The sequence below is a fragment of the Protomyctophum bolini genome (assembly GCF_963924005.1).
Source record: "Protomyctophum bolini genome assembly, chromosome: 23".
Lineage (NCBI taxonomy): Eukaryota > Metazoa > Chordata > Actinopteri > Myctophiformes > Myctophidae > Protomyctophum > Protomyctophum bolini.
Window position 1 is genome coordinate 19,347,333 of NC_137884.1, and position 26,657 is coordinate 19,373,989.

At 43.7% G+C, this 26,657-nt stretch overlaps 1 protein-coding gene across 2 annotated transcripts in view; it reads right to left on the reverse strand.

Moving 5' to 3' along the window:
- Positions 1-5,790: 5,790 nt before the first annotated feature.
- The window catches only part of tmcc3 (transmembrane and coiled-coil domain family 3), a 40,265-nt gene continuing 19,398 nt past the window's right edge, over positions 5,791-26,657 (reverse strand). For both annotated transcript variants that reach the window (XM_080757552.1, XM_080757553.1), the window contains exons 2-5: positions 12,851-13,021; positions 11,139-11,971; positions 9,873-10,008; positions 5,791-8,302 (exon numbers count right to left, since the gene is read on the reverse strand). In XM_080757552.1, coding sequence (XP_080613678.1) covers positions 7,997-8,302; positions 9,873-10,008; positions 11,139-11,971; positions 12,851-13,021 — 1,446 coding nt within the window. In that variant the 3' untranslated portion in view covers positions 5,791-7,996. The remainder of the gene's footprint in view (positions 8,303-9,872; positions 10,009-11,138; positions 11,972-12,850; positions 13,022-26,657) is intronic.

The following is a 26,657-nucleotide window of genomic DNA, read 5'->3' on the forward strand; positions in this document are numbered from 1 at the left end:
TTGATTTGATTTGATTTGGATAAAGGCGCTATATAAATGCACCATTTACCATTCATGATGTCCGCTCTCCTATATAGCTGTGAATGCTGGACCCTGAAGCCTGCTCTATCGTCCCTGGCCCCACTGTGCTACACCAGAATGCTACGTGCAGTGCTAAACATCAACCAGGATGAACACGTTACCAACATGCATCTGTATGGAGTGATACCGAGGGTGGGTGAGAGAAGATGGCCTCCAGGAGGAGGAGAATGAGGCTGGTCGGTGCCATTGACACTGGGATTAAATGGTAAACGGTGCCATTTATATAGCGCCTTTATCCAAGGCGCTTTACATATGCATTACATTCACACACAAACACACATTCATACACTGATTGCGGCGGAAGCCATGCAAGGTACCAACCTGCACATCAGGAGCAATTTTGCCCAAGGACCTGCTCTACCTCCTGAGCCACAGTCGCCACAGTCGGGATACATATGGAGGATGGAGAGGACTGGAGACCCCGCTGGAGGGCTCATCTGAGGACGAACTAAAAGAGGACTGCTCTATCTCTCTCTATCCATTGGTGGGTTCCAAACTTTGACCCTGCTGGCCGCCATCCCTTCTTCTACAACTGAAGTAGAAGACAGCTCAAGGTACGAACCCTTTTCCCCATCTTTGCTGCTGCTGCTTGTGTTGTAAGCAAATTAAGCTGTGTGTACACTTCAAGCTGTTGCTGTCATTTTAGGGCAATGATTGGGTGGCAATTAATGAAACATGTTCAGTCAGTGACTGTTTGTGTCTCTGGGATTGGATGCTGCAGTCTGTGTTGTGTTGTGTTGTGTTTCTGCTCTGGGATTGGACGCTGCAGTCTGTGTTGTGTCTGCTCTGGGATTGGGTGGATGCTGCAGTCTGTGTTGTGTCTGCTCTGGGATTGGGTGGATGCTGCAGTCTGTGTTGTGCTCTGGGATTGGGTGGATGCTGCAGTCTGTGTTGTGTCTGCTCTGGGATTGGGTGGATGCTGCAGTCTGTGTTGTGCTCTGGGATTGGGTGGATGCTGCAGTCTGTGTTGTGTTTGCCACTGAACAAACTGAGTTGTTGTAACAGAGAATAGTATTATCATGTGGATCTTGGCCACTTCAATTAGCCTTTTAAATTCAAGCTAGAGGTTTTGGGCTTTCACATGACGACAGCCATCATTTAAAAATGAAGACTGATGTTCATCTACACTACAGTTAGTAGATAGTTAGTTATTGTTACTAAGTGTGCGGCTGCTGTGTTGTGGGTGTGTTGAAGATTGTGTGTTGTGACGGCTATTGTTTAATGACTGGCTTGACGGCAAAACTTATCTCTATGTACTGGTCAATTCCTCATGACCCGCCGTGGCCATAATTATTTCTTTCTTTCTTTCTTTTCTTGCTCTCGCTCTCTCTCTGGTTGGTTCATATGACGCTGGCTTGTGTCAACAGCTCTGTCAATGTAGGCCTTTTCTTAAGTCCTGCCAAGCCTCATCCTTCTCTCTCTCTCTCTCTCTCTCTCTGCATGTAGCCTCATCCTTCTGTGTCTGTCTGTCTGTGACCCGACCCGACCCCTGGTATACTGTAGGTCCCTGTAGACTAGAGTGTCTGTGACCCGAACCCTGGTATACTGTAGGTCCCTGTAGAGTAGACAGAGGTTCACATTTCTGGTGTGGTCCGTCCATGTGACACCTAGTTAGTACATTCTTGTGCAGACTGACTCCATCCAGGGCCCTTGTCCTGTGTGTCCATGTCTCGGCCCCATACAGAAGGTACCGTACAGCAGCACTGATGACTGCTGTGTGAGAGAGGGACACTTCCTTTGTCTTGTATGTGTAGGACATGTTAGTGATGCGTGACGCGTGGGTTCATACATGTCCAAGCACCCAATTATGTGTGACAATTAATCATAAACTTATATTTGTAATCGTTACAGCCCTACCATTTGGTGTAAGAGCGTGTGTCCTTATTATGGAGAGAAAGTGTGGGTACCTGAGGAATAAAAAATAGCGGCAATACAAAATGCCATCCTACAATATTTAATACAAAAACAAATTATGTTTCGAAATACATTTTAAACCTGTCCTGCTTTCCTTTTTAAATATGCTTTATTTAAATTATTCATGGAACTCATATTACATGAGTTTGGCAGTACAGTAGTAAGGAATTGCAATACACACACCGAGTGTTGGTATCAGTCTTTCTGTCTTGAGTCCAGGGTTCTGTCTTTTCAGTTCAGTTACTATTTGTATGAAGACCATCTCTCCAGAGATGGCCCTCCTGGTCACTCCTGGTGTTCCAGATCTTATTGACCACAGTGCAAACCACAGCCCAATAAAAGTCTTGTTCCATAGCAGACATGTTTTACATCAAAGACTCCATAAAATACTGCATTATAAGTAACGTTAATGTTAAAAACCGAAACTCATTTACAGGCAATTTGTTTAATTTTATAAGACATGTTCATTTTTCTCTCAGTTCATCATTTTGTTTTTCAGTGTTAAAGCAAAATAAGTGACATTACACTTTAACCCATTTTGTTATACGTTAGCTATTGAAAAATAGCAGATCTACAAGCTCATAGCTTGTAGAACTTGTAGGTCTGCTATTTTTGAAAAATCGTAAAAATGCGGCACAAATCTTTGAATAGGTATATCTTTCAGAACTTTTTTTTTATTTCGACGTCAGGCCTGAATGGGTTAACAATTAACTTAACAGCCCTAATCTGAAATACTTTATTTAATAATAGTTTATGAAGGAAGGTTGCTTAAATCTCCTTCAAATATTCCACAGCATTATGTTCCGGTTCAATCAATGGAACTAATATACTTTATTTATCATCAGTATGACAGTATCACAATGAGTTCTCTAACTCATTTGTCAAGGTTTTAAAGAAAAAAATACCATGACATTTTTTTTGTGGCATTGGCACTAAGCATCCACTAGGCGGTAGCATCCTCTCAATTGTACTCAGTCATTGTGTTGTTGGCCTTTGGTTGTTGTGGCATAAGGTGGTCCTTGACTCCTTACCATAGTAATAATAAGTTACATCACCCAGCAGTGTGCTGCCAGGGCCATGCAGTCATGCAGTGTAGTTGAATGGAATGAAGCCTAGTAGAAACAGGGAATTTGGCACAACAGGAACAAGAGAGGGAGGGGAGATATACACACTACACAGTCTAAAATAGCCAAGCTAGATAAGATTAATTAACAGTCTGAACATGAACTGCACTTTATTTATTTACTGTATTTTAAACCGAATGTTTTGTTACATTAATGTGCCCGTCTAGTAGATGTCATACCACTCCCAATATACTGTAATTATTGTGGCGCTTTTTCTACAGTTGATATTAAACACAAGACAACAAATGTTGTTGTCCTTTTATAATATATATATATATAAAAATTGAATGGTGTTTGGTGTAATATCTTATGACCTACCCTGTATCATTTGTATTCGTTGGTGTAATAACATATTTGACCTACCCATATCATGTATATTTGTATGATGATGCAATCATAAAGAAGTTTGACCTAGGATGTACACTACAGAATGTTGACAGATGCTGTCAAGGATAAATGATGAGACGTATTCACTCATAGATCCATTGTTGATACTGCAGTGATATCTCTATCATTCAGTCATATTCACTGAGACTGTTTGTGAAATGTATGCATACATAAGTGAGAGACTGTTACCTCAGAGATTTAGAGAAGCTAAGTAGGCTACATATGTCAATTTTGTCATATTGAACATATAGCCTATTTTATTTGTTATTCACTCTTGATTTCTACTGTTCTGTTTAGGTTTCACACTCAGTCAATACTGTTCATGATACAATGTCATTACTGTTGACACCTTCATTTCCCCCTGGGGATAAATGAAGGTTTATCTAATTTATCTGTAGGCCTACTTCGATCTCCCCAGATTGACCCAAAGTCCAACCAATTAAACCTCAAGTACTATTTAGTAAACCAATACTTTATTCGACCAGGGTCGGCTCTGTACTTTGTCTGCTTTTTTCCCCACTCCTCTCAACCAAATCCCTTTGCCAAAATTAGCTGATGCACACTCACATCGCAATGCATTGTGAGCTTGCAGATCTACTGAGTTGGGCAATTTTCCACCCAGAACATCTAACAATGGATATCGAGATGAGTTCTGAATAGAACATATTTCTTAATCCATTGGCAACAAAGGGAAACTGTAGGGTGCCATTTCTTTTAGAAAAAAGATTATTTATTTTCCCTTTTGAAAAAAGGATGAAAACTGTTCGAACCATTCAGAAACAATCTGAATGCAAAAGAATCTGAGAGGGGAAATGCCTCTCTTCAGGGCAGGAGACAGAAATAGCATTTGGGACAATTTGGAATCCCACAGGAGGATAAGACCATTGTCTATTTGAAGTGATTGTATCATTTCATTGGAGGACAGCCATAACATTCTGTAGAAGACACATCCCCTTTGGCATTTTGAAGAAAAATATGACAGTAAAGTTAAATTAATTTAAACTTGAAAACACGTTTTGTTTTTTTTAGCTCAAACTACTGCATTTGCTTTGAGCTATCCTTAACTGTTGCGTGTCAAAGTTTAAATTAGCCTTTTAAAGGAGTAGTTCACCCAAACAAATCACTTATTTTCTATCAATTACACACCACATAAATGCATTTTGTTTTGGTCACATTCCTAAGCCAATAATTTGATGCCCAGCTACTGACTGATGAACCGGTTATACATCCATCTTCAACCGCTCATCCGTAGTCGGGTCGCGGGGGCAACAGCTCCACCAGAGCGCTCCAGACTTCCCTCTCCTCCAGAGCAACATTAGTGACTTCCTCCTGGGGGATCCCAAGACGTTCCAAGGCCAGTGAGTCGATGTGTTTCCTCCAACTGCCCCGGGGGACGTGCCTCGAGGACCTCCCTAGGGAGACGCCCGAGAGGCATCCTAACCAGATGCCCGAACCACCTAAGCTGGCTCCTTTCCAGGCGAAGAAGCAGCGACTCTACTCCGAGTCTCTCTCCTGTGACTCAACTTCTCACCCTATGACCTCTCTCACCGTTGACCCGGTCATCAAATTATTGGCTTAGGAATGAGACAAAAACAAAAAAAAACAGCTCCATGAATTCAAGGCATCATGGGGTGTGTGTAATTGATAGAAAATAAGTATTTTTTTGGGGTGAACAACTCCTACTCAGTTCAGACGAATACGCTGCATTGAAAGGCATTGCGCCCGCATCGTCCATCCCCTTCTTCAGCCTGTTTTATACTTTGCCCTGCGACAGTCGTACGACAGAGCATAAGTTATTCCCATCACAGTGATACAGGAGCATAGAGCTACAACTCATTGACCCTCTGTCCAATCAGACATTAAAGGCATGATATTGACATAATCAATTTGTTCAGTTAAGGTAATTAAAAAAGGCATTTCAATTAAATAAGCATCTCCCAGTGAAACAAGTGTTATTATAAAATCCAAAGTGCTCATGTAGCAGGGTAGTCTAATATAATTGCCTTTAGCAAGAGGGATTTTCCCTATGGTTTCCCATGCAGGACACCCGGGTTGGAATCCAGGTGGTCACACAGGTGCCATGTGACCCACACTGGCCGGGTTTCCAGATGGGGACACTGGGTTCACTGAAGAGCTCATCAGATCTCACATCATGTTGCGCTGCATTGACATTTGTAACAGGGGCCTCAGAACACAGTTGGTGAAATGGACACTAATGGAGCATCCTTTACAACAGTGGTTCCCAAACTTTGGGACCCACAAATTGACACTACACATTTTGTACACTCTCTCTCTCTCAGAGTTACTGACCCATAAGGGTCCATTTGGTTCCAAATGATCATTTAGCTGGGGACCCCCTGGAACTTCCTCAAGGACCCCTGGGGTTCCCCAGACCCCACTTTGGGAACCACTGTGCTAATGGAGCAGTGATTAGTGAAGCACATTTGGCATGACAAAACTGCAAATCTATCAAACTAAATGAAAGAGGACACATTTCCCTTTTGAAAACGGACTTAGAGGCAGAAACACCTTTACACAGCCTCACCCACTTGTAATGGGTTGCGGGGGGTGGAAAAATTGAATAGATGCTACACTCTCAGATTTCTTGTAGAGTGTGGTCCTTTGTTCCGTGGCCTCAGTACAGAGATGCAATATACAAATGAGCATTACATTACTATAAAACCATGTTAAAAGGCCTTAGGCTTTCAGTATATAAGATGTGTATAACTGTGACTCCGGTATAATGTAGGCTAGAAGCCGCTAGGGTGCAGTTGGTGGGACAGACATGTACACATGTAAAATGCACACAAAAACAGTTTTGTTTCGTGAGGCTTACACTCATAAATTGTCCACAGTAATAACAAAATTCTAAATGTTCTTCAAATATACACAGTACAGTACGTTGACACAATAAAAATAATGGGCCCTTCCGGTACATGTCACAGCCAGCTGGTACTGTATACGAGGCATACTGTAGGCATATGCGACTTTCTTGAACGATAAATATTTCATTATATTTTTCCTCAAGGCTTGGAGCACAAAGGGCGTAAGTGACCTTTTCAGAATTGAACAGATCTTTTAATTGATTGTAGTTATTTAAAAAAAAAAAAAAACATAAAACATAAATATCTCAAAATAAATTCCTGCTCTGTATAAAAGTATAGATTGCTTTAAAAAAAGAAAAAACGTTTTAATTAAATAATTACAATCAATGAAAAGCTCTCATGTAAAAAAATAAAATCACATACGCCCTTGGCGTTCCATGCCCTCATTATGTTTCCATACACACTACTATCTGCATTTGAGCATAGGAAAATCACTGATCAACACTTCATAAAATGTTTAGTACTTTAGTCAGACATGTGGTGTACCCGCCTAAAAATGGCTCCCATAGGACATGGAATGGTTAAGACTGTATTATGTTCGTCCAGCAGATGGAAAACATGCTCATCATAATGTGCATGAATGAGCTTTAAAATGTTGGCGCAGCAGACTGCGCCACAACAAGACATTGTTTCACAGCTTAACAAGCTTAATATAAAGGACAGCATTTGTTCTAATTTTGTGCTCCTGATAAAAGTGCACTCTTTATTTAAAGCTGCAATCCATAACTGATCTTAATCAATAAAACATAATTTTAACCAATTTGGTAGAGTATACGATACAATTAGCTGCAGTAGTTGGAGGTGGTCTGCCTCCAACTATGTTATGGATTGCAGGTTTAATGCTCTGTATGGTGACACAAAACCAGGAGTGAGAGAAAGCGAGAAAGAGGACTAGTCGAAAATGTCTGTCACGTGCCCGCACCTGTGTGGCACTTTATCTGATTGGTCATTGCTAGGTGACTTAAATGTCACTTTCAATTGTAGTGATGCACTGATGGGGTAGTGTTGCGTCACCATCTGTGGGAGTGAAGCACACCGCCAGCTTTGTAGACAGTGGGCTCCATATTGCGCCACCCTTATGCCTTATCCCTAAACTTATTTGCCTTTTTTTTTTTTTACTATTTTTTAAATCATTTTAAAATAGTTCAACTAGCCGATCTACATCTACACGTTGTGAGCTTGTAGATCAGCCATTTGAACTATTTTAAAAGGTTTTTTTAAATAGTAAAAAATGGCAAATACGTTTAGGGATAAGGGGTAAGCAAGATATAGCCCAGTGTGTTCTGCGATGCAAAGGGCTCTTTCATATTTACATTAAGGTGGGAGGAAAGGAATGAATGCATTTAAAACTGAACAATCAGCATAAACATACAACACACATACACCACACATACACGCACATGACCCGCTTTGGACATACAAAATGCAGAGCCATAAATAAGACATTGGAAACCATTCAGAGAAGGAGAGAGCTGGCATAAAGCTACATGTAAACTCCATAATGTAATTTTCACGATAATATCCATCTTCAGTCGCGGGCGTCTTTATAAAAGATATGATATGAGCGGGGCGGGGTGGGAAAAAAGGCAGGGCTCCGGCGGCGCCTCAGTGCGGGACGAGCAAGCGTTCGAGTGCCGACTGCAAGTGTTCCCAGTTCCTCCACAGCAAGGCCAGCAGGGACGCGCACACGCAGGTGAGCGCCAGGTGCAGCCGGCTCCGCAGCAGCGGCGCGGCGAACTTGGCCACCGTGGAGACGCACACCAGGATGACTGTGACGACGGCCAGCATGACACTGATGCACTTGCCGAGCAGCACCTTGGTGTTCATGTTCTCCAGCTGCTGCACCGTCTGCTGCTGCTGCTGCTGCAGTTCCACTTTGGACACTCGCGTCTGGCACGCCACTAGGGCTTCCTAAACGAAATGTCAGGGGAGTGACTCACAGAGCAGTGCCAGGGGGAATTTCCAATTGCCTCTGTACATAATTGTAGTCAACACTAGTGTTCAGAATACCTATGTCCAGTTCCAGTTCATTTTCCCGTAGCTTTGTTTGATTGGCTGAGCAGCAAATTTGAAGCGGAAACGCACCAAACATGCTGCTCTTAGTCGAAGCTATGGAAAATGTAACTGGAACTGGAACTGGGTATGCCACTTTCTGGAAACCTGAGACTATAGTTATAGCACAGAGCCTATTGTCCAAGTGTGCTGGACCTGGCCTTAAGGCAATAGACAGACACACACACACACACACACACACACACACACACACACACACACACACACACACACACACACACACACACACACACACACACACACACACACACACACACACACACACACACACACACACACACACACACACACACACACACACACACACACACACACACACACACACACACACACACACACCACTGACTGAGAAATAGCTCGCTCAATAGTGGTAAGTTATAAAGGTCTTATGCAAGGCAAGCAGCTGACCTAGCGAGGCATGGCTACATGTATAGACCGATATAATCAAGAACCTGCAGTAGCACTCAGCGTGCTACTGGGTTGTGGTCCCAATTTACTTAGTCTGCAAATAGTTTGGGTGCATACATGCCTGGTTATGGACTAGTTAGAATCGATATTGTGTTATTTGACCAGAAACAAATCACTTTATAAGATTAATATTTGTGGTGCATCATCAGCTTCCATAACATGCTCCTGAGAGTGTGTGTGTGTGTGTGTGTGTGTGTGTGTGTGTGTGTGTGTGTGTGAAAGAAGCCCTCCACACTAGCCCTCTAAAATTACGATGGATTATCTACACCTGTGCTTTTATGAAACATCCAGACCATATTGGTAGATGCTCTTATGAACATGTATTCTATTGCAAGTTTGACCAATTAAAATACTCTAAATACAAGTTTAATATCTAGTATTACTGTTCGGTTAGACTTTTCCAGCCACATGCTTTGATGCCTGATTTACACTTGGTTGCCTGCCATTGTATTGCATTGAAAATAGACGCGTTGTGAGCTTTCAGATGTAGCTATTTTCAGTGTGTGACAGTGGCACGCAACCAAGTATAATCATCCAACTTCCCCCCAGAATAAGGTTACTGGGGTTCAAGTCGTTAAACGGCAAGTAAAAACGTTCTATCCTAATGGAACTCGGAAATGGATATTCGCTCATGTTTTCCTCGTGGCATACTGGATCTTAAAGGGAAAGTTTCACACATTGACGCAGCGTGATATAACATTAATGTTCTACTAATTAACAGTAGATGTCATTCATGGATGAAAAAGTTATTTAGAGGTGTGACCTGAGCCAAAAATGTTTGAGAACCACTGCTTTAAAGAAAGCCAAGAGAAACAAATGTTGACTGTATGGAATCCAAATGACGTTCTCAGTCGTGGCGACTGAGAACTTTAATCCGTGTGTGTGTGTGTGTGTGTGTGTGTGTGTGTGTGTGTGTGTGTGTGTGTGCGTGTGTGTGTACCTGTATATCCCTGGCACTCTCATAAGCCTGGTAGGCCACCTTTTCCTCAATGCTGGCCAACTCCTGCTTGAGATTACACGTCTCATGCTGGTGAAGTTCTGTCAGGTCATTCAATTGGTCCTCCAGTCGCTCATACCTGAACTCACAGGAGCACACACACACGCACACGATTATGACATTGTTTCTGATTCTTCACACACTCTCTCACACCCAGACATGCAAATCTTCGTTCCTACTCTCACCTATGGTCATGAAGTGTGGGTCATGACCGAAAGAATAAGGTCAGGGAATACAAGCGGCGGAAATGAGTTTTCTTGGGTGGCTGGCATCTCCCTTAGAGATAGGGTGAGAAGTTCAGTCACACGAGAGAGACTCGGAGTAGAGTCGCTGCTTCTTCGCCTGGAAAGGAGCCAGCTTAGGTGGTTCGGGCATCTGGTTAGGATGCCTCTCGGGCGTCTCCCTAGGGAGGTCCTCGAGGCACATCGCACTGGGAAGAGACCCCGCGGGGCAGACCAAGGCGCAGTTGGAGGAAACACATCGACTCACTAGCCGTGGAAGTCTCGGGATCCCCCAGGAGGAAGTCACTAATGTTGCCCTGGAGAGGGAAGTCTGGAACACTCTGGTGGAGCTGTTGCCCCCACGACTCGACTATGGATAAGTGGTTGAAGATGGATGGATAGATGGAAAAAGTACTCACATTCTTTACTTAAGTAAACGCATCAATACTTCAATCCCTTTTAGAAGAAAAAGTCCAGAATTCAAAATGTAGTACTCTTTAATAATGCAGAATGTCCCATTTGAAAATAGCAGATCTACAAAGCTTACAATGCATCGCATTGAGTCACATTTTAAGCACACACTCATGCTCGCGTGTGCGCGTGGACGACAAGACAGCGGACTCCAAAAGTGAAAGAAAAGGACGATGCATAATACTGAGTGAGTGGGCGAGTGATTACAGTTTATACACATTGGATGGCAGTCGTCCTTAGTTGACATTATCAACAGTCTGTGTTGTGTGAGGCAGAATATCCTCCATCTGTTTTTACTGCACACAAGTTCATGGAGAGATGACCTCATGAACAGAGAGGTCAGGAAAATACTAATTAGCTACTAATCAAATCCTCGGCTAATTGGGAGTATTAACTCCAACAGCCATAATATAGCTGATTGGGAGTTAATATGATTAACTCCCAATTAGGAGGACTGTAGGTGGTCCTGAGTGTAGATGTGTGCGTGTGTGAGTGTGTGCGCGGGCGCTGCACCTACCTGTATCTCTCTTCCTGCAGTGTTTGTGTGAAGTAAGTGTAGTCTCTTTTGAACTGGACTTTCAGAGTCTCCATGTCGTCCTGCAGCTGTGCCTGCGCCTCCCTGATCTCCCTGACCACCTCCAGCACCTCCCCCAGCCTGCCCTGGGAGTCCAACCGCCCCCCCGTGCCCGTGCCCGTCCCCGAGCCCGAGCCCCCCGCCGGGTTCCCGTTGGAGTCGGCCGACGCCGACGTGCCGGCGCTGGAGCACTCGTCGTCGCTGGGGTACTTGGTCCCCTTGGCCACCGTGTTGGCGCTGCCGCTCAGGGCCCGGGCGGCGCCGCCCTCCGCGTGGAGCCCCCCCGCGCCCGCCGCCTCCATGGAGCTCTTCAGGTGGGCGATGTTGTCCGCGCTGCCGAACTTGTTCTTGATGAGGTTGGCGAACTCCCGGGACTTGTTGAAGAAGTAGGGCGGAGAGAGGGACACGCCGGGCCCGACGGTCTTCACCTTGTCCAGCGCCGTCGGGTGGCGGCCCGTGCCGCTGACGTCTCGCAGGCTGCCCTCCTTGCTGCGCGTCCCGGACAACAGCTCCCTGTGGCCGCCGCCGCCGTCCCTCATTTGGCCGAAGTGGCAGTGGTGCATCCGGCTGCTGCTCTCGCCGTCCTTGGCGCGCCGGTGGTACTGCTCCAGCTTCCGCTGCAGCCGCGCGATGGAGTGGGCCGACTTCTGGTTCTTCTTCTCGAACACCTGCCGGATGCGCACCACCTGCTGCTTGTCGGCGTTGTCCACCAGCTTCAGGTACTCCGCCACGTTCTGGTCGCGCACCGTCTGCTCCACCTTGATCTGCTCCGTCACCTGGTGGCACAGGGACCGGACGAGGATGAGAGGGTGGATCTGGGGATAACCCATTCTGACCTGAGATCAGATTCTAAAAATTGTCTTCTACATCCTGACAGTTTTCTGAAAAAGCTATGTTTCTATGTCAGTCGTTCTTCGATTTTTCAAATATAGCAGATCTACAAGCTTGTAGATCTGCTATTTTTCAATAGCTAAAGCATAGCATAATGCTAACACCAAAAGGGGTTCCCGCCCAAAATGGGAATAATGTGCAACAAATGGATGTGTGTCGACTCGTCAACTGATCTCTGTCAACTGACAGATAGCCCTCATTGTGTTAAGATTTATAACCCCGTTGTTTTGCAGTTGAATATTGCCCAGCCGGCACTTATTGCAACGCCTGTCTGTCCGCCCTGGAAGCAAGTTTCTCCCCCCCCCCCCCCCACCAAGGGGTTTTTCTTGGGAATTGTTCCGTGCCTGATTTAATGTCTAAGGACCGGGGTTATCAATGATTTACTTCCTTTGTTAAATGTGGGCCTGCAAAGCCCTTCGAGACAGTGATTAAGGGCTATTCGTGTAAAGTTAAGTTGAACGTGGGGAAACGTATAATAAACAACGGTATATATGTCGTTTTAATTTAATTCAATGCTTTTGATATATGCCATCATAACTAAGAAGGTACATAAACCATCCTCAACACATTCATGTGTTCCGATGGCCGTGGGGGCAAATACAGTACAGATACCGCATATTGCAGCAATTATGCCATTAAAGCCATGTGATTCGGTGGCTGAAGTGTCATGCGTGTGTGTGTGTGTGTGTGTGCACATGGCTCTGTAGTATAACACCATAAAGACATAAAGGGCCCATAAACGGGCTCTTTATCTCCTCTCCAACCTTGAGGATCTTCTGCTGCATGCTGTCGATGCCGAGCGCCCCCTTGGTGAAGTCCAGGCCGACCCCGCCCTCCCTCGAGCTGTCCACCACATCCAAGTTCGAGTCCGAGCCGCCGCGACGCATCGGCACCGGGACGCTGAGGATGTTGCCGTCAAAGCCACTGCGGTCTGCCTGCGAACACATGCACACACGCGCGCGCGCGCACACACACACACACACACACACACAGTCACACACATGTTAACACTTGAAGAACTCTTAAGACTCTTTAAATAAACTTCTTGAACCAGCAAGTGGCGGTGTGCGGGTCTCTCCTCCTTCCTCATAACACTCTCTATTTTGCAATGAGAAGTCAGGTCATTTTAGGGACAAACTGATTCGTCTGACTAATTTACATCGGCAACATATTATAATTATGTGATAATGATAAAAACAGGAAAGAGACGGAACATCACGTCATGTGTGTGAGCAAGCAGCTGAGATGAGACACAGTAAACTGTCTCTTTAATTGGTGGTGAGTGAAGCAGTCTGAACTCTGAAGGCCAGGGCTTCAAGGCTGACAAATCATTCTCTCTGTATTGAAAATAAATGGACATAAACAAACATAAAAAACATGACCATGTGAAAATGACTTCTGTACCGTTGCCATGGCAACGGAGAAAACAGAAATAATACAAGGCCAAACCTTCAAATGCACACATGGGGGCAAAATTCCAACCGCACAGGCATGGCTCTTCCCTGTTTAAGAAATTACTATTATGCAGCACAGATAACTCCTCTGCTATACTGGAGTAATAGGGGGTATAAGGCTAGACATGGAAGGAGTTAGAGAGGATCAATAATCCATGGATAAGCCATACGTTAACTTATGTGTGGCAAAAGGTAGTGAGATCATATCGTTTAAAAATAATGTTGAAACTTTTCAGATGGTGTGCTTTCGATACAGATTTAGCCCCAAATAGAGGCGACATAAGATTTAAGTCATGGATAGAGAAAGATGTCACAACTTACATGTCATTCATACAAAGAAATGAAATCGATAGTTTCAGATCAATACAGGTCAAACATGGTTTGGAACAGAGTTTTCTGCAGTTGAATCCAAGTTATTTTTCATACCGAAGTCAGCCCTTACAGTCGAGCCAAGTAAATCCATCTCTGAGTTATATAGTGCCATTTCAGATGCTAAAAATGAAAGCACGATGTACATCAAAGAGAGATGGGAATGGGAATTGTACTCTCAGAGGAAGTATGGGGAGGGATCTGGGAGTTCCAATCTACCTCAACCAGTTCTATGGACTGGAGAAAGCATTGTTGGAAAAATATTATTAGATATTTTAAGACCCCGTATCAGGAAAAACACATAGGTGATGATAGGCTAGCTGTGCTGGAGGCAGTGTGGGGCAAAGAAAGTCAACCACTTTCACATTTTCTGGGGGTGCCCCAAGTTGAGGGTGTTTTGGAACAATATTCACAAATCACTGTGTTCAGTATTTAATACTCCAATCCTATTAACTTCACAACCTTGTATCTGTGCCACATTGACTGTCTTAACCAGACGAGAGATACAAATCTACTGCAGGTGCAGCCAGCAAAAAGTCAATAACAAGAAGATGGCTAACCCCAATCACACCCACAATGGACGATTGGCACGGGATAGTCCTGGATATTTTCAAAAAAACTAACATCCTAAGAACTAGACTAGACAAATTCTACCAAATTTGGAACAACTGGATAGTACTACATAATATTGCCCCACTGAGAGCAGACTTTGTGTGATCTCACTGGTCCTAATTGCCTGCTTTATGATCTTTGTAAAAAACAAAAAAAAAATTAAGACACCCTTCCTCTTCTCATGGTCGAAGTCCAAAGCTGTTTTGTTTTTGTTCCCCTCAGCAATAATGTAAATACTTTCGTTTCTTGATTTTTGTAATTTCTTCTTTTTTTTGGCCACTCTCTTCTTTTTCTCCCTCTGAAATGTACACTCTAAACTAAGTGATGTTGCCTTGTTGCCCCTGGTCTTGATGCCATAATGTATTCCATTTGAAGAAAGCGAGGACTATACAGAGACATTGGAGATGGAGGGGGGGGGGGGAGGGAGGGCAAAGGGGTGGGGGAAAAAACCTGTCTTATATCCAAGAGAAATGCTTCCTGTAATGTACTGCTTTTTCCAAATAAAATAAATAAATATATATATATATATTATATATATATATATATATATATATATATATATATATATAAAATATTTGAGTTTGTATTATAGCACTTTAATGGTGCCTGCAGCTTTGTAGTAATGTTGCCTGTAGCGCATGGCAAAGTCAGCATTCCCATGTCTATTACAGTAAATAGTTCTACCTAAGCACACACATTTCATGTTTCAGCTCTTCGTTACAGAAGGACAGAAAACACACGCACACGCGCGTATCCACGCACGCACACACGCACACACACAAACACACACGTGCACGCACAATACATCTGCTAGGAATTGGAGACATGTGGAGATCATGTGCCCGCCTGTTGGCAGTGCACTCACACTCAGCAAATCCATAAACACGGGTATGTGGTCGAGAGTGGGAGAGGAAAAACATATTTACATGCAAGTGTTTACATAGCGTTTCCACACATGCTCAAAGGCACCGACCATATGCCCACACGGGACACGTTATCTGGTCAGTGTTAGTCCTCTGACCCGGGCCTGTATTGAGGCCATGGAGATTATGCTACAGATGGGTGGACACACGTGCAAAACGCATAACACACAAGGATTGCCGTTAAACATTCCGACAAACTCGCACACAGGACGAACTGAATTCCCTCTTTTTTTTAAAGCGGGCTGATCGACGCATCACAACAAGGAATAAAATATGAACATGAACTGAGCTTCTTTTGGAAGGGCAACAACCCATTTATTTACAGTATTATAGCATTGGACTTTTTTTCCACTGCCAGATTTCCTTTGCTTTTTTGCCAGCAGACTATCTGAACATAGAGCATAAGCAAACAGTCCAGTGTTGAATTCGTCGACTAAATGAAGACGAAAATGTTCGTCGACTACCTTTTTTCACTGGCGAAAACTTAATGGAAACTAAATTAAAACTAAGCTATGGTGACTAAAACCAAGAGTAAAGAAAATATACTGACAATTTCGTCAACAAATAAAAACGATCTAAAAACTAACTATGTTAGGAAGGGACTAGTGGACAAGAGATCCAGTATAAGTAATTTTACACTTGGTTGCATCCTGAAAATAGCAGATCTACAAGCTCACAACGCGCCGCGTGTAAAATCAGTCATTACGACAGGCATGAAGGCCCAGCAAAATACATTTTAGTCGACTAAATCAACTGTATATTACTGTATCGACTAAAACTAGAACTAAAACATTTCAAGTGACTAAACATTTCAAGTGACTAAAATGTTACTAAGACTAAATGAAAACTATTCAAAAGACTATGACTAAAACTAAAATCAAATTTTGCTGCCAAAAACAACACTGGTGTGAACCATACAGCTATGCTTATATCACTCTTCATAGCCTGTGGCTACTGGCAAAGTTCCATATTTGCTCCAAAGACCATGCTTTTCTCACACAACACAATCACACAAATGTACACAAATGCGTGACAATTCCCTCTCTAATGTTTGATTAGAGGGATTTTACTGTGTAGGGACCTGGCTACAAGTAGGTGGGGGACACCCTGATATAAAGTAAAATAAATCCTTTATATAAATGTAATCAAATGGGCCCGGTTCCATTTTGTACACTGACATTACAGTGCACACATAAACACACACAGGAAACCACCCAGGGAAATGCCTTCCTTTGCAGGCCCCGGTGTCAAGAGGGACGCTGTTTTGTTTTTCTTTATCGGTCAGTGTATATTTCCACAATGGAACAAAATAATATTTTACCAGTAAGACGCCCTGAGGGCGAGAACTAGCGACCTGAAACAGGTCTGGGAATGAATCTTTTGCTAATTAGTAAGGCCAGGCGAGCCCTCTGGCCAGCCCAGTTAGGGCCCAGGTAGGGCCGGCCCTTAATTTTCGGTCCTGTTGAGAACTCTAGTTTTAACCGGCTGCCGGGCGTGGCTGCGCTAACTTTGGGGCGGACCCGTCTAGAGTTTGAATGGACAGGTATCAGTTAAAAGGGAGACATCGAAGAAGAAGGATGGGTGGGGACTGGGGAGGGATCAACATTTGGGATGTCAGAACTCAGAACAGGTCAGCTCCATATATGGAGGTTTGAGGTCACTGATGTAGAGTTGCTGGCCGGCTCCATATATGCAGATCTCTTGGATAACCATGCATGGAGAAGACTGGATCATCACGATCATCATGATGATCCAGTCTTCTCCATGTATGGTTATCCAAGGTCAGTGTCGTGATCTTCATATATGGAGACGGTGACGGCCATATATGAAGCGTGTCACGAGGCGTGACGGACTGACGACCATATATGGAGCGTTCTTCACGATTCTTCACAAAATGAGATTGCATATTGTAGGTGTCTGAATCTAGATCTCAATCTTTTTTCGATTCATTGTGCAGCACTAGCTTGGGCTACACAGGAGAATGGGAAATATTCATGAATCTCATCCCTCGGTATGAATCACTGATGATCCTGACTCACAGTAGACTGGGGTGGAGCTGAGAGATAATGGCCCATATCACCCTATGAATACATATTAAGGTGGTGATAACGAAATATATGAAACGCATGTGCGTGTCTGCGTGTGAGAGAGTGTGAGAAGAATCAGAATCAACTGTACGTCAAAAGAGTGGGTGAAACAGCTCACAGCAGTGCAGTTACAGAAAGCGTATATAGGGAAAAGGGAAAAGGAGAAAAAGGAAAGGGACACAAAACTGCAATCCCAGGTTTTCAGAAGTTAGTAAGTATGTAGTAGTTGTAGTAGTTGGAGATTAAAGAACTGACCACGTGCAGATTATACTAAACTGTCTCAATTGTTTTAGTTTACACCAGCAAAGCAGATTAACGTGGGCAGATTTAAACTGATCTGTATTTTCGTGTGGCTCGGTATGTCTGTTGTGGGGTCAGGCAATGGGATTGCGAGGTTTCCAGAGGGATTCAGTACATGAGCATGATGAGCCAAGATGTTAACCCATTTAGACCCGAGGACGATTCTACAAATGCCTTCTAAATCATGACAGTTTTCAGAAAAACCCATGTGTCTGTCAGTCGTTCTCAAACTATTTCATGTCAAGGAGCCCCAGAATTATATGTATTTGGCCGCTGACCCCCATCTGAAAATATGTTGTTCCAGGGATCCCCCAGAAGCAAGATTTGAGTTAAAACCGTTCCCTCTGAAAGAATATATATATTCAAAGATATTTCAAAAATAGCTGAACTACAAGCTCATAGCGCGGCACTCGGTGCCGTGCTATGAGCTTGTAGTTCTGCTATTTTTCAATAGCTAAAGTATAACATAATGCTTGAAACACCAAAAGGGGTCCCGCCAAGAATGGGTTAACTAAGCCAATCAGAGAAAGTGACACTTTAATGATGCTCATTCTGTGTGGTGAAGGTGCTCTTTGGTAGCGAACGCAAATGTTCAACAAAGTATATTAAAAACCTTTATTCTGAAGGCTATTTCATTATAGAATTGCATATAAATCTAAAACAGGATACAACCGACGCATAGTGGTGCAAAAGCCTTTCTTCAGGTTGTGACACTAAGCTTGCAAATGTTAAAACTACGATTAAAAATCACACCCGTGTGTGAATCTACACTAATAGCTGAATATAGGAGGAGCTAGCGCCCCTCAAAAACAGGAACATATCAGCTGCATAACTTCCGATACATAATATGTCATCAAAAAAGCCAAATGGTGGTCAATACCTAATTCAGGATCTATTTATAGAACGAAGCAGTGATATGCACCAGGCACAGGCATGCATATTCATTCTCCATCACATGTTGAGACAGGCATAACAAATGAATAGGAAATTCTGCTCGGTTTGACGCACAATGACACAAATGACGTGGTCATTTATCAGCGTGCTTCCAGATGCCCTGGAGAAACGCTGTCTAGACCCAGCATAATCCATCATGCTGTCAAAAGATAGGTACTGTACATGCAGTTTATGAAACACGTCACAGCACCCCAAGTTAGCCATGTGTCTTGTGACACTTAAATCCAATCTCAGATTTCCTCAAAGATGACTATGAAAACACACATCCAAAACCACTCTGTGTAAAGTAGACGAGACTCAAGCTGAAAAAATTGATTTAAAGGAGCATTCAGTGATTTGGGTGATTTGGAAAACCACCCAGTCTGCCCCGGTAACAAAATGTGCACATGCACGCTCTACAGTGGGGGGAAGTGCAACATGCCAACAGCATATGTGCACCAAGGCCCGCCCGCCCCCACTCGATCATGATTGGAGGAAGGCCCCTCTCATCCTGATTGGATGAAGGCTTTGCCACCCGCCACCAAAAATGAAACTAGGGTTTATTGACCCCAGGGGCTCACTACTGGGGACAGGGAGGAACTCCTTATATGGTCAGCACACTCTATAGTAGGGAAGATTATCCCAAAAAAAAGTGGTATTTGAATGAAGTGAAATCACTGAATATACCTTTAAATTAATTTGGTTTTCTAGCTATTTTTGTGTCGCGCCCCCATGTTTATGGGTTGCAAGCAGTGACATAGACTCCGTGGGGGGCGGCGGGGGTCGGGCCCCCATGAAGAATTAGACCTGAATATATTACTCTATGGAATATATTCGCCTCGGTCCGTCCCGTTTGTACCGCGCCAGGTCGCGCCGCGACCGTTCGCGCAATTCTCGACGTCTTTACATTGACTTTGTATGTAATCGCGCCACTCTAACCATCCAAGTCTGAACACACCTTAACACCTCTTTTGTCCTGGCCCGGGGGCAGGGGGGTGGACCGCGTTGCCTGTCCTATTGTGCACATGCAGGTCAGGCATTCAAATGCTAATCTGGTGGCTTGTTTTCACCTGCCAGGTAGGGTATGCAACTATGCATAGTACTGTATGTAGTCTGCAACAGGCAACTTTTTCACAATGAGAAGGAGTAGCACTAGCCAGATGACTCAGTGCAATCATGGCATTTAAACATGCTCTTCTGTTTATAATCGAAACACTGACACCTTTAAAAAGTGTTACAAATAAGTGTTTAGAACCTAAACCGCTTTGGTTTAGTGTGAAACGAAAAAAAAAAAAATCAACCTTTTTTTCCCCCTATTGTGGCATCGCTACCTTTACTTGAGTACTTCTTCCACCACTGGTGATGATGACTACTACACCGGTGGTTTTCACCAGGGAAAATAGCTTTTTCTTTTATGACAGACAGTAGGCTGACAGGAAATGGGGAGAGAGATGGGGGAGTGACATGCAGTAAAGGCTGTCGGGATCGGGAGTCGAACCTGCGGCACACTGCCAGACTGGATTACCAGCCACGGTGCCTGGACCGCTGAGCCACGGCCCAGGCTGGGAAAACTTTTAATCTCTACTCTGGGGCAGAGCGGCAGTCAGCCAGCCAGCCAGCCCCCCTCCACACAGGGCTCCAAAGAAGCAATTGTAAATTTCCAGGAGAATGGCTAGGGAGAAAAACATGCAGACGTCACTCATGCATATATATAGCAGGCACAAAAACAGGAAACTGTTTAGGAGCTGTGATGCAAAGACGGTACAGTAGAGTAGTGCATTAAGTAGGTAGGTATTTTATTCATCCCAGAGGGGAAATTAAGGCATTACTGCAGCAGCTCACTGTCACGTTGACAAGATATCTAATACCATTCCAATAGAAGTTGTACTAAAAAATCCAGTATAATTTAACCAGCCAGCTGATCGATCCAGCATGAGGAGTTGAACAGTATTATAACGGCAGGCAGAAGAGTTCTTGTTTGTACAATTCGGTGACACAAGACTGTGTGTGTGTGTGTGTGTGTGTGTGTGTGTGTGTGTGTGTCCATCTATGAATGGGCTGCCGCTGAATTATTATTATTAGTCTACCGGTATATATCTTTTCGCCCTTTTGGTTGATTTTCATAACCAACCAAAGACACGGTCAAAAAAAAGGGAGGCCAGAAAGAAAATCCTCCTATTCCACACAATCCATCAACACCATCAGTAGTTTGGTCATGTGCAATTAGCCACCCAAACAAATCACGTCACACACAATACTCCACAGACCACCATTTTCAAACCTCATTCAGAGCCAATCTATTCAGGAGAGGGCTTCCGACTGAAAAGACATTGACCTTTCAGATCCTGGACTTCTTGTGTGCCAGACCCGAGGGTGTCTTGTTGGGCAGTCACACCTCCTCTGCCACCACCACCACCATCACACTCGACTCAAGTGGAGCCCCAAGGGAAGGTTGTGTGCAGAGGGTGCTCTGCAGCTATGCTCTCCGTTAGTGTACACCCGTGTCTACATGGACAGAAACGACTCCCAACACCATCATCGAGTTGTAGCCAGGGAGCCACAGGCCCAAAAGCTCAAGGAATAGAGATTAACCTGTGATGATGTCATGACATACTTTTTATTTGTGTTTTTTCTATTCATTGGGTCAGTAAGGTCCACAGAATGAGAGGTCTGGCTCTGCCGGAAATACTGCGAAAAAACGGTATGGCCGTTTTTGTATATCACACCAATGACACCATAGACATCCAATATAAGGCCAAATCTTCCAAATTTCATCATGTGACATGTCAAACTAGGGGGTTTTCATGCTTCTGAATCCATTCCAAGCATTAGTTTTGCACGAAAAACACCCCATGGGCTAAATTTGGCCATAGCCACTTGTGCTGACCTCATCAAATTTGTGATGGCCGTTTTTAGGCCAAGGAGTGTTTTTCGTGCAAAACTAATGCTTGGAGGATTCAGAATCACGAAAACCCCCTAGTTTGACATGTCACATGCTACTTAAAGCATGATGATATTTGAAAAATGTTGCCCAATATTGGTTGTCTATGGTGTGGTATACAAAAATGTCCATAACATTTCGCGATGTTTCCGGCAGAGCAGACCTCTCATTCTGTGGACCTTAATGACCAAGTGAATAGAAAAAAACACAAATAAAAAGTATGTCATGACATCACAGGTCCTCTCTCACATGTTGGTTGACATGGCTCCGCGGCTATTGAGAGACGACACAGTGGTGGTGGTGGCGGGGCCAAGCACAAACGATGACAAGAAGAGGGCGTACCTGGTGGAGGCGGCAGACCTGTCGCTGTGGTGCCAGCCAGGACAACAAGCCTCATCAAAGTCAAGAGATGAACAATCTCTTTTTTTTTTAATCATCTCAAAATGCACTTCATAAATTAAGACAAAAATATTGAACAGGCAACATCAGGCAGACAGAAAAAAACCCAACAACACCACCACCACTACTGGAGAGGGTGAGAAGCTTCAAGTGCCACGGTGCACTGCACAATATCCTCGAATACTTCCAAAGTACACAGACTTGCAGAGCATGCCGCACCAACATTTCACTGTGTGTGGTGTACTTTATTGATCAAAAAAAGAAGCCCTGTTGAATCTTGTCCGTAGAGTCCCGTACTGTACTCTCTGCATGCCCGTGTGGCCAGAAGCAACTCCAACCCACGGCTCTTGAATCTTGTCTTCCACCAAGTCTGTTACACAAAGTCATATTCAGTTACAGGCTAGGGTCAGGGTTTCAAATTCATGAAACAAAAGGCACTCAGAGTAAGATTGCGTATGCAAACTGTGCACTTGAATGAGAGCCACTGACAGCACTAGGCTGAAGCCAAGCCTAGTTTAGGTAAACAGTACACAACCAGATTACTGGCGTCTTTTTTCTCCCCAGCTTCAGCTCATTCATATGCATACACACGGCACATGTTGAGTCATGGTTGGCAAAACACGCAGACACATTTTTTGAGTCATGGGGCAAAGCAGAACAAGTCCGCTGTTGCCCGCGGAGCTTAGCATAACAGTGTCACAGACTGATGCCCGTTTTACTATGCTGTGTTGTCCAATGACAATAGCAGATCTATAGGCCCACAACGTGTCACATCACGATGCATTGTGAGCTCATAGATCTGCCATTTCGGCTGTGTGACACTAGTGTGTGCACCTACGTGTACAGAAGTGTGCCTCACCTGTCTAATCTGCACAGAGCCTTGACACTAGGGTGTGACTGCTCACCAAAAAAGAAAAACTAAAGTGAGAAAATGAAATACATGATTCATGAATAAACATTGGTCAGTGCAGAACCTAGGAATTTGTTAATTGCCTAATTGCACAGCTCTATTCTCACATGTTCCAGTACTAGTATATAATCTGTTGTTGCATATTTCATTTCGCCCTGATGAAGACCTCCCAACTAAGGTTGGGAAGTCAACCTGAAATTAGATAAAGGCTGTTCCTCTTTTTTTTTACCCCTTTAGGATGTTTTGGATAGTGTTGTACAGTCAGGCTCTGTGAGGATCTATAGCACAACATGTAAGATATCTAGAGGCAATACAGTGCAATGGGGTCTGTCTGCAGAAATGCCGTCTGAATACTGCCAGAGGATCATTATTAAGGAGGTGGTTGTAGATGAGTGTACTGTAAACTAGCAGATCAGACAAGGGAAGGAAAAGGCCTTTTTTACTAGAGAGAAAGAACAGAACCAAATTCTGTTATTTTCTTTCTTTTTTTTTTTCTTCCATTGTTATTGGTTAGCTGACTCACCACAAATGTGATCAATGTTGTTCAGATCAGGGGTTGAGGGCAAAAGAAATTGGGACACACAATGCATTCTGTGCTGCTGTGCAAGAGGGAAATGTGACTTTCACCTCAGATAAACTGCCATGCTAGCTCAAAAAAGGAAACGGAGAGACAATGTGAGGCGAGATTTGATTACAACAGCGCAAAGAGGTAATGCAATAGAATTCAGTGGAGTCCAGGACGCTGCTGCTAAAGCGTGGCAGAAATTAACTGTACCGTAGGCTAACGGTGACTAAATCATTCAACACAGCCAGAGAGAGAACCAGAGAGCGCTAGGTGTGGGCGAGGGGGATATTGAGTTGAAATCGACAGCCTGTTAGCACTCCATTTAGTATCTGGGGAGCTCTGCTCGAGCTAAACCACTCCCCGGAGGGCAACAGCTGATAATGAAAACAACTCCTCACATTTACATGAAAGTACACAAACACACACACACACACACACACACACACACACACACACACACACACACACACACACACACACACACACCTCCTCCACACAACTCACAAAAACGCACAAACGATTGAGTACTTAAGCTGTGCTACACGAATCAGAGGGCCCATTACACGTACACAGGTGCAGTGCCAGAGCTCTATTTTATGGGTGGAAAAAAAACATTATAATCCCACTGTCCTCCCCTTACTCTTGTAATCTGAGTTTTAATCTCCTTTTTTTTATGCAGGGCCAATGACCTGATGAAGATCAAATAGATTGAAACGTTTCAATAAAGAACGTCTTTCTTGTACCTGTGGTGTGCTGTGTGGGCTCCATCCAATACCTATGAAATAGAATAATACATTTATTTTGGTCTGGCGATAAATGGATCCTCTTTTAGGAACTCAAGAGAAATCACATGGTAAATGGTCCTGTGTTGCACCGAGCTTGCCTCATTTGGGCTCAGGGGGCTCAGTCTTGTTCCACCATCAGAGATGCTCCATTTTAGGATTTCTCATTTAATCTCAGTGCGGCTATGTCCTTGGACTATGATGCGCACATATGCACAACACTCGCGCACACACTCGCGCACACACTCGCACACACACACACACAGTGTGCATTGACAATGCCGCCATGGTTCAATTTGATTACGATTCACCAGGTAATGATTCGATTTGATTCTACCATGTATCGCAATGCATCACCCTTTTCTATATTACTGCACTATACATGGCAAGTTTCAGTCAGATATACTGAACAGAATATTTTATTTAGAATTATATTATATATATAATATTATATACAGCGTTATATGTTAGGCTCCTATTATCGATTATGTCACGTTGTTGCATCGATGCAGAATCGAGATGCATTGCTGAAACGATTATGTTTGACACCACAAGGGCTTTATTGGCTTGAGAAAACGTATTCATCATTAATCACTTATTGACTCCATTATTCAGGTAAATTCTGTAAAGTTAAAAACCTCTCTGCCTTTAAGAAGGCAGAGGTTTTATTCTGTCATATGTGCACACTTTCCCAAGCCTTTTTATAAAGAGCATGTGTGAGACTTACATGTGATGGGACCGCATGCTTTTCAAGCTGCCCAGATATTTTTGTGAGGGATACACTGGTTTAACAAAACTGAATCCCATTTGTGTGTGAATATGCATGTCCTGTGTGTTCCTGTTCCCAAGTTTGCATCACAATTTGTGCTTCATTCAGGCACCAATTCAATTCACACGGCTTATTATAATAGTCCACAGGCCGTGCAATTCATTTGAATTGAGATGCCGGCATTGAATTCAGAGTTAAGCTGCTTTTTGTCTAGATTAAAAGGAATTATCTTGATAATGTAGGCCTCTGCTCTATGTGAGGATTGAAGAGGAATGAGAATGGAGAGTGATAGGCCATGGGCCAGGTTTATATGGCATGATTTCATGAAAACTAGAGTGATTTGTGCCTGTCATAGGATCGCTGATGGGCGTCTGTGTTAATCCACGCCATTAGCCTACTCACACACACACACACACACACACACACACACACACACACGGTATCTCTGCTGATGTGTCAGTGCAAGTTTATCACTTGAAGCTTAGCACACTCTCCCTCCAAATCCATATGCAGCGGGGAGAGGCGGAAAGAGAGACAGAGAAGGTAGAGGAAAACATTTAGGCTATGTGCCAACATTTGAGACACCCCCAATGTGGAGTTGTTCTTTCAATGAGAAAATCAAATGTGGAAAATTAAAGTAGAATTCCCATGTGTATCTCACAGACTTCAAGTGGCCAGCCTGTGACATCATAGACGACAGTCTATGACATATCTATGATGTATGACTCCATGGTTTCAGCTCTGCGCGCACACACACACTTCAGAGCCATGACATCACGGTGTGTTAGAGACACCACACAACCTTTCGTTTTAAGGAGCCACCTCCTTAATTAAGGTGGGGAGTCGGGACCTTAATTAATAAAATAGTGAAATAAAAAATCACATTTATTCATGGCATGAGTGCACCGAATGGTGCATGGCGGTATAGATAAGGGGCACAAACAGAAGACAGCAGAGAAAAAGAAAAATACGGCGGTTTATCGAAGATAGGCTGAGAGAGAGAGAGAGAGGGGGCAAGAGAGAAAGCAATACAAAGAGGGCTAGAGATTCCACTGGTTGCCCTGACAACAGACGCAAGCTAGCAGAGCTTGGTGTTGGCCCCTACATTGACTGCCATAATAGCCAGTGAAGCGTGTCAGACCCTATGACCATCAGTCACCCACCACCATTCAATACATCTACTCCTCCCATTCATTCCCTTTCACTACAAGCACAACAATGGGCATGGCAAAAGCTCATCAACCTGATTTGGGGGCGATCTGAGATCTGTGTGGACTCGCAAAGGCACCGGTCTAAAATTATGGCCTAGATAAGCTTTTCTTTTTTTTTTATGTTGTTTATTCATTTTTAGTTTTTTTTTTACAAATATAGAAGTAAATTGAGAAATACAAACAGAGTAACGGCCTAGATAAGCTTGAGTCAAAACCTGGACCAGGACTGAAGCATGACTTCAGGCATTTTATTAGGGTTTGGACTGGAGTAGATGGTGTGTTGCTGAGGGTAATATATGTGCTTATCTAAAGGCAA